Source organism: Gavialis gangeticus, unplaced genomic scaffold (genome assembly GCF_001723915.1).
Source record: "Gavialis gangeticus isolate Ggan-Ray unplaced genomic scaffold, GavGan_comp1, whole genome shotgun sequence".
In the NCBI taxonomy this organism is placed as follows: domain Eukaryota; kingdom Metazoa; phylum Chordata; order Crocodylia; family Gavialidae; genus Gavialis; species Gavialis gangeticus.
The window spans coordinates 67,921,509-67,929,841 of NW_017729030.1; the positions used below are offsets into that span (position 1 = coordinate 67,921,509).

At 41.7% G+C, this 8,333-nt stretch overlaps 1 protein-coding gene across 1 annotated transcript in view; it reads left to right on the top strand.

The window, feature by feature from the left end:
- Nucleotides 1-8,333, top strand: part of SCARB2 (scavenger receptor class B member 2) — a 94,019-nt gene that overhangs the window by 62,697 nt on the left and 22,989 nt on the right. Inside the window, exons 4-7 of the mRNA XM_019521856.1 lie at nt 2,039-2,186; nt 3,580-3,768; nt 5,780-5,871; nt 7,214-7,333. Of these exons, the coding sequence (XP_019377401.1) occupies nt 2,039-2,186; nt 3,580-3,768; nt 5,780-5,871; nt 7,214-7,333 (549 nt within the window). The remainder of the gene's footprint in view (nt 1-2,038; nt 2,187-3,579; nt 3,769-5,779; nt 5,872-7,213; nt 7,334-8,333) is intronic.

Genomic DNA, 8,333 nt, shown 5'->3' on the forward strand with positions numbered 1-8,333 from the left:
AAGGTGTGTACATGTTGAGAAACCGGCCCCCCCCCCCATGTCTTGCTGATGTGTGGGGCTTTGGTTAGCTATCTCCCAGGATGTGTATTTTGTGGGAACACCGATTGTGTGTTTCAGGCTGGTGTAACTCAGATAGCCTGGGGTGGCACTTTGGACAGTCTTATGATTCAGTGTCTGTCCCTCATTTAGTTTTTTATTGCTTTGATTTTGTTTGAACAGGATTATATTGTGTATTGCTTTCTCTGGTAGAGAAATAGACATGCTAGAAACCGGAGTTTTGTTTTCCACCAGATCATGGTCTTTCCATGGCTCTGACTTCCCCAGCTATGTCCTGGGTGGGAGTGGCTGTAAATTATTATATATTATTCTACTAGCTGTGGCCAGAAAATTAATATTAATCTGAATGTTTAGACTGTGACTCAGCAAAATGCTTGAGAAGATGCTTAACTTTAAACATGCGAGTGCTTAAAATAGACGCATTGAATTATAAGCATATAAGTGTTTTGCACGTTGGGAGAATGCAGGATGGTTTTGGAATGAACTGTCTCAGAAATGGGAGAACCAGTCTTGTGACTGATAAGAATGAGACTGTGCAAACTTGAAGGGCTAATAGAAACTCTGCATGCTGGTCAGATGGTTGAGTTTTAAAACAAAGCATGTTTTCCTTCTGTGGACTGTAAGCCCTGTAAACACAAGGACATTCAATTGCCAATGTTGTAGGGGCAGAGAAAGCTGTAAGCAGCATCATTTGGTTCTATGCATAACAAAGCGGCACTAGTGAACAAATTTCTCATCTTAAATCATGTTTACTGGTTTTATAGTGTGTAGATTTATTCTAAAGTGCAGTTTACTTATCTGTCAAACCATGGTGAGTTCAGAGGACTGGCTGTATCTGGTTTTACCCATATTTAAGGTTTTTTGTTTTTTTTGTTTTTAAATCTTTGTTTGAGACCCTCTGGGCATATCTACAAGAGAAGTCTACTGTGCAGTTAACTTATAAACTGCACAGTAAATGTCTCAGCATCTGCACATACACCCCTGTTAGGGTGCAGGAAACTAATGAACTTGCAAATTCAAGTTCTAACCTGCTGCAGAGTTTTTTCATGTACAGTAGCACATGTGTGGGCACTGACTCATCTGGCTGGGACATGGGGGTGCTTCAGTGTGGGGGCTGCTTGCTGGCTAGCTCTGCTCTGAAGCACCTTGTGCCTCAGTCAGCTTCTCCGCAACATTTGAAGCCCCATTGGAGCAGCCCTGGGCTGGCAAGTTGACCCCCCCCAGGTCCTCTGCCAGCCCAGGCTGCTCCGACTGGGCAGCACTTGCTGCACCCAAATAAACTCTGGAGCAATAAGCCCTGGAGTTTATTCATACGCATTAATCGCATGTGTAGACACACCCTCCTGTTTCGATCCCAAAGTGAGTTTTATTTTACATCGTGCTGTAGTTTCTGTCTGGGAGTAAATTTTGCTCTTGGTAAAGAAGTGAAAATATAATTTTCAAACTGTGCTTCAAGTACAGAGCCACTGCCCCAGGCTTTAAACCGTTTTGTTGCGTCTTAAGTTGTCATCTTGCTTCTGCCATCTTCCTAAGCCTGTGTAAGAATGTTATCTCAAACATTATCTGCAATACTCTAGCTAGCGTACACATCTCCATATATGCAACACAACTATGCAGTGACCTGATAAAGAATGTCTTGAATTTAAAAGCTTGTCTAACTGCACAGTTGGTCCAGTAAAAGATATTACCCAAGAAATCCTTGCCTCTTGCTCATCTCTTGCAGGCATTTCAACACAAAACAAAAAAGTAGAGTGCAGTAAAAAACTGAGGTAGGATTTTTCCATAGTATCCCACATTAGTTTGATTCAGCTTTCATTGGGGCCCAGAGAATGAGAGGAGTTAGGTCAATGCTGAGTGATTCTTTGAAAATCTCACCTTTCATATTTATGCTCTTAAACCTGGGGTAAGAAAACCATTATAAATGGCACTAAAATGATATTTTGCAGTTTCAAAGTGCATTATGAAATTTTCTGTTTCCCAGAGAGTACAGGCCAAGAGTGAGTGTTCACATTTTGGAGAATGGCACCAAAGTATCAGCTCTTAACCCAAAAACCTATGTATTTGATCCAGAGAAGTCCATTGGAGACCCTGAAGTGGATCTGATCAGGACTGTAAATATTCCTGCAGTGGTGAGTTCAGTTTTATCTACATGGGGAATATTTCTGCAATATGGCAACTACTTGCTGTTATAATGCACAGTTATTATCTTCAGAGCACTTTGACTTCCAAGTAATTATTTGTCATGACAACTCTTTGAGAGGTGAAAAGCACTGGTGGAACACAGTGCTTTACTCAGAAAGGTCATGGAATCTCCATCCTTGGAGGTTTTTAAGACCCAGCTGGACAAAGCCTTGGCTGGGATGATCCTAGTTGAGGATGGTCCTGCTTTGTGTAGATTGTTAGACTAGATGACCTCCTGAGGTCGCTTCCAACCCTAATCTTCTATGATTCTGATTGTTACAGGTAATGCAGAAGAGTCAGGGAGACATTGCCTATTTTTTTTTTTAAAGATAATTGACATTTAGACAAGGATAAATTAAATAGATCTTGTCAAATACTGTACTGAAGTCCAGACATCTCTGGTGTCACGGGGATTAGTAGATCCAGTAATTCTCCATCTTCTCAAATTTAATAATTGCAGGGTAGGTAGGAAACTGTCAGGTAGAGTCTGCAACAGTTCATAAACAGAATTCCTTGAAAAGCAGTTTTGGGACTGATCTTGTATATAAACCATATTTAATTAATAAATCCAATTTATCAAATAAATTTAACATTTAAAGATGCATCCAATTTCCTATGGCTTAAGGGAGCACTGGTCATGGAAGATAATAAATATATCCTGAATTTAGTTAACAATAATGGTACCTGGGCTGACATAGGGATCCTTCATGCTAGTGCATTTTGAATGCAGTTATTGCACATGATTCCCTTGATGTTTTTTTGAGAGCCATGTTATAAAGCTGTACTGTGGACTGTATATTTAAAGGATCAGTTTATGACACTGTCAGATACTATCTGAAAAAAATTGTGCCCACATTCATCTAAAGAACTGCTTTCTCACACCTCATCCTACCTAGTGTGATTCTGGTGCCAGTATGGGGTGTATGTAATCACTTGTATCACCCTGTTCTTACCCTTTTTTCCCCCCTTTTTTTCACTCTTGCTTTTTTGCATGCCACAACTTTCTGAAGGTGAAATTCAGGTACTTCTCTGGCAATAGGCTTCTGTGCTTAAGGCCAATAATCTCTGTTCAGCAAATCGCATACATTCTTAAGAACGTTCTTAATTCAGTGCTTTGCTGACTAGAGATGGACTTAAATATGCACTTCTATGAAAACTGATCTCTGTAAGAAAATACATAAATAACTTCTGACACCAGTACATTGTCTCTTATCATCCTGTTAGAAATAATAAAATGAAACTGTCCTTCATGCTTGTATATTGTTCTGTTAAATGTCTGTGTGCAATTGTACATTTTATTACAATGACAGTCCATTTATCCTTTGTCTTCTCTTGTGTCAGACTGCAATGGAATGGGCCCAGACAAGTCCCCTGCACCTGCCCCTACAGCTGATACTACTATATTACAGAGAAGAACTGTTTATAACACGCACTGTTCATGAATTACTGTGGGGCTACAAAGATAGGCTTCTGTCAACCATTCATTTCTTCTATCCTGAGGTGGATTCGGAGTTTGGTTTATTTAACAAGGTAACTTATTTTTAACATCTTGCTTTCCGGAGCATTAAATTGAATCATATAGAGGTTTACCATAGATGTAAAGTACAGCTGTATTTTCTGGGTCAGTTAAAATATCTGGATATACTAAGTCAATAGGGGTAGTTTATAAGAGAAAGAGTTGGAGAGAAGGCAAAGGAAATAGATATTTCTTCAGTGGAAGGGTTACAGCTAACTTTCATTACTTTGGTCCACAGTCCAGGAGTTGTACAGCTCTTTTAGTAGTAGGATCAGCAGTAGTCAGGAGTGTCTTTCACCTCCCACTTGACTAAAAGTCTGCAAACTTTTCTAAGTTTGACCTTGCTGCTGCTGCTGCCATTTTTCCCTAGTATGCTAATACACTCTTCTAGAACTGATTAGTAGGAAAACTCAGTGGGGGAAATGTGGCAGTTCATTTACTTAACAGTATTTCATTGAGGGAATGCATTAGGTTTGTGCTGCAGCAATTGTGCTGGCTTCCAGTTTGTTTCTAGTTGCATGTAGGTGAACTTGTTGATTCAGTTTCTTATGTTTATCATGATTTGGGCCCTGGGAATCTTGGGTACTTCTTTTCTCTTCTTGATAGCAACTGAATTGCAATCAGTAATCCCTCCATGTACTGCCTGGTGCATAGGAAGGAAGGATAGGCTCAAAGCAGCTGGCTCTGACCTTTTCTGGGCTGTCTTACCTGCTGGCATTTATCCTTTTTCGAACATTTGCTGAAGAGCTCTAATGATGCCACAAACACTCTTTATTTTCAGAAGAACTGATTTATTGGGTGGGAAATGTTAAGGAAAAAAGGCCAAGTTAAACACAGCTTCCTTCCCTGAGGAAGTGTCTGCTTCAGAACCTACCTTGGGCTATGTTTGTGCTACAAAGTTTTGCCAGGAGATCTTAAGTTCATCTGGCAGAACTGTGTGTTCACACTCAAAGATTTTCTGTGGAGTTTGAACCCTCCTTTCTTCCCAGAGAGACCATTTTTACCACTAAATTAAGGTTTACACCACTCCTGGCTAGCCAACAGAAGGCATGTGGAGGCCCTTCTGCAGCTGGTGCCTTTCCAGGGTGCACAGGCAGACAGAAGTGCAGCTCCCAGCTGTAACTCAGACCCTTTTCTGCGAAACATTGTGTTTATAAGGTTACCCCAGACCAAACAGAAGTTCACTGTTGGTTCCAGGGGGGAGGCAAAACTTGCTGGGGTCCCTGCAGCCAGATTCCCATAGCAATGGCCAGGTTCTTTGCCAGTGCTCGCTGTTTTCAGAATGGGGCAGAGGCGGGGGAAAGGCAGTGGAGGGAGCTCATTTTTGGGACTTCCCAGCCAGTGCTGAAGGGTGGGAGCCCACCCCCTACATCTTGGGGGAGGTGGGTGCTAAAAAAACCTCCAGATTGAACTCCTGCTGCCCCCTTTCCCCCTCCCATTTTGAAAAAAGCAGAAAGGCTGGGAGCTTCCAGACACAAATTACATAAGATGCTACACTTTGAAACGGCTTCATCTGATGCGTCATGCTATAGGGGTCCAAATTTTCACCCGATTGACCACTTTTGAAACTGTCTGCAGCTGTTCACTTGTTTGGTCTCAGCTATAAACTGCTTTCTGTGACCAGATTGGGTGAAAATTGTTACTTCTGTTCGTGTCCTTTGTACTCCCATGGCACAATTGCTGAATGCAGACATGCAGAGCTGTCAGAAGTGTTCAGATGTGTAGGTGGGTTGGCAGTTTGGCAGGGGCAGCTGCTGTCTCCCACTAGAACTTCTGGTAGCAGAGGAGCTAAACATAGACAGGGCCTCAGTTATTCTCACCTTCTTTATAATCCAGGTAGAGTCTAATAAATCTCACCTTCCCCAGGGAGTCAGCAACAGCTAACCCATAGCTCCCAGCAGAGTACTAACACATGGGAACAGAAGGGGCCCATGGCATACATCTTCAGTCCTGTTGCAGGGCATCAGCCATGGAGAGTGGCTGGAAGGGTATAGCGAAGGTAAAATCTGATGTGTTTATTTCTAGATGAATGGGACAGACGACGGGGAATATGTTTTCCTAAGTGGGTCAAGGAACTACCTTAACTTTTCAAGGATTGTGGAGTGGAAAGGAAAAAAGTAAGTTGCTGTATCAAATGCTGTGGAACTTCTAACTTCTTTAGAGACCTTTCAGTCAGCTAACATAACTCCTTCTGTCCCTTCTTATCAATCCACTGAGTGCAGAGCCTCATAATAATACTAACAATAATAGTTCTAATTGTAATTGTTGTTGCAGTATCCATTCTCAGAGAGACATAGTTAGCCATGTTAGTGTGAAGTCAAGTAGAAGCAGGATACATTTGCATTTTAGGAGACTAACAGAAGTAGATGCATATACTTTGTATCAATTCCTTACATTATTGCCCTCAAACCACCAGCTGATGCAAATGGCAGGCTGGGCTGGTGTCAGGATCTCTGGTTCTTGACTGCCACCAGCACATGTACACCCATGCATGGGCAGCCAGGAATGGTGGAACGCATGTTATTTTAAATGCAACTTTTCTCAGAGTATCATGGAAGAACAGTGGAAGAACAACCAGCTATCCAATTCTTTTCTTCTGGGGTTGTTTCTTCACTAGAAAAACTGGTGTATCTGTCACCTGCGTTCAGCTCATCCTTATTCAGCCAACCTGGGTTACAACCCTTAGTGAAGATGAGGCGGTGTTAGTTTGAATCATGTTGAGGTATATGGATTAAAGTCACAACTGCCTCATTTTCCCTAGAAGTGTAACAGGGACTAGTTAACCCTGAACCATGGTAGGCTACCTCTTATGTCTTCACTGCAAGAAAAGTATAAATGTACAACAACGTGACTAGTATGTATTAATGACCTGGCTGTAAAAACCCTTCTGGAGCCCTATCCATCTAGTTTTTCTATAACGTAAGTGGTGAGGTGATCTGCTTGGGGGTCCATAGTCTGATATTTCTCTGCATATTGATTTTTTCAAAAATAGATTGCACTTTTAGTTAGTAACCTTTAACTTGCTCCACTAGATCCAATGCTGGGAAGAGCACATGATAACGTGATACCAAGACTCTGTCCATGCCCCACTTCTCCCTACCCATCTGCTTCCAGAGCATAACTTTGCTTGTTCATTTTATGCCTATGTTTGCACCTGTTCTATGTCAGTGACCCCAAACTGAATTACTCAAGAAACAGTGAAAATAATATGCAGTTAATGAAAATATTTGCCAGCAATTGTTTGCCTTGGGAATAATTCTTAAGGCCAGTTTCTATCTTGCACTTGGGCACCAGTTTGAAGGGGATATAAATGTGTTCCATTTATGCTGCCAGAGCTGTGTAAATAAGACTTGGTATAAATGGGAAGTAGACCCTCCTTGTGCCTCCGAGGCCAAGAACTCATTGTCTCATCATTGTAAATCATTCTTTAACCGTTTCTCTCCTCTTCATTGACTTTAGGTCTCTGGATTGGTGGACCACAAAGACTTGTAATATGATCAATGGGACAGATGGAAATTCTTTCCATCCCCTGATAAGCAAAGATGAAAAACTCTATGTTTTTGCTTCTGACTTCTGCAGGTAAGAAGAAGAAACACACCTTTTGGATTCCAGATCCAAGTGTTTATATTGGATTATATTGAGGTTTTTAGTTGAATGAACTTTCCCACCATTTTCTATTTTAAAGGCTCTGTTCCTTTAAGTACCTATGTTCTTTATTCTCCCTCACCAAAAATTAGAAGTGAATCATCCCTAAAAATTAAACAGAACCAATCTACATCTAGTTACAGATGGCCTGTTTTGCGACAAACATTAAATGAATATCTGAGTGAAATCCCAACAAACCTGCACAACTCCCTCATTAAGCAGGGTGTGAGGGGGTTTGCTACAGAAACAGGTTTAAACAGATCCCAGCTGAAACTTTTTTTCTTTCTGAAATACTCCTGAATATTTTGCTTTGCTAACGGCATCCTAGAATGCATCATGCAATTGCAGTTAGTTAGAATAAGGGCGCTGCATGTCCACACATGTCCCAAGGCAGCAGGGATGTGGGAAAGCCTGACATTTTCCTTCTGCTGTCCCATCTTTCAGCCTCCTCCCTCTGTGGTTTCTCTAGTATTGCAAAACAACATCACCTGTAGTGTCTTTTGTGTTTAGATGAAGAAAATATTCTACTTCAGATGAATCCAGGCAAACTTGGGGGCTGAAGAATGGCTGCCTGTGCTCAGTTTACCTGCTCTATTTTTTTTCACTGTCATTCTTATAGATGTGGCATTTGTGGCATATATAGTTTCAATATTTCTTAAACAGTTTATGACAGGAGTATCAATATCGGAGCCTTTCCGGGAGTGGCTCCGCCCTCCTGTGATGGGCCAACTGCCTGCTTACTCATCTGCCATGCCTTTATCTTACTTGATTAATAGATTGTTGTAATCAGTGGGAGGCTGCCCATTTTTCGCGCCCTGGTGACAGGGCGCTACCTGCAGCTCCTTTTCCTCCCCTACACCGCAGCCCAAGCCTCGCAGATAGTGTTGACATGGTTTGACCTGGGCCCTGTTATGTCTTGGCCCTTCTCTTTACT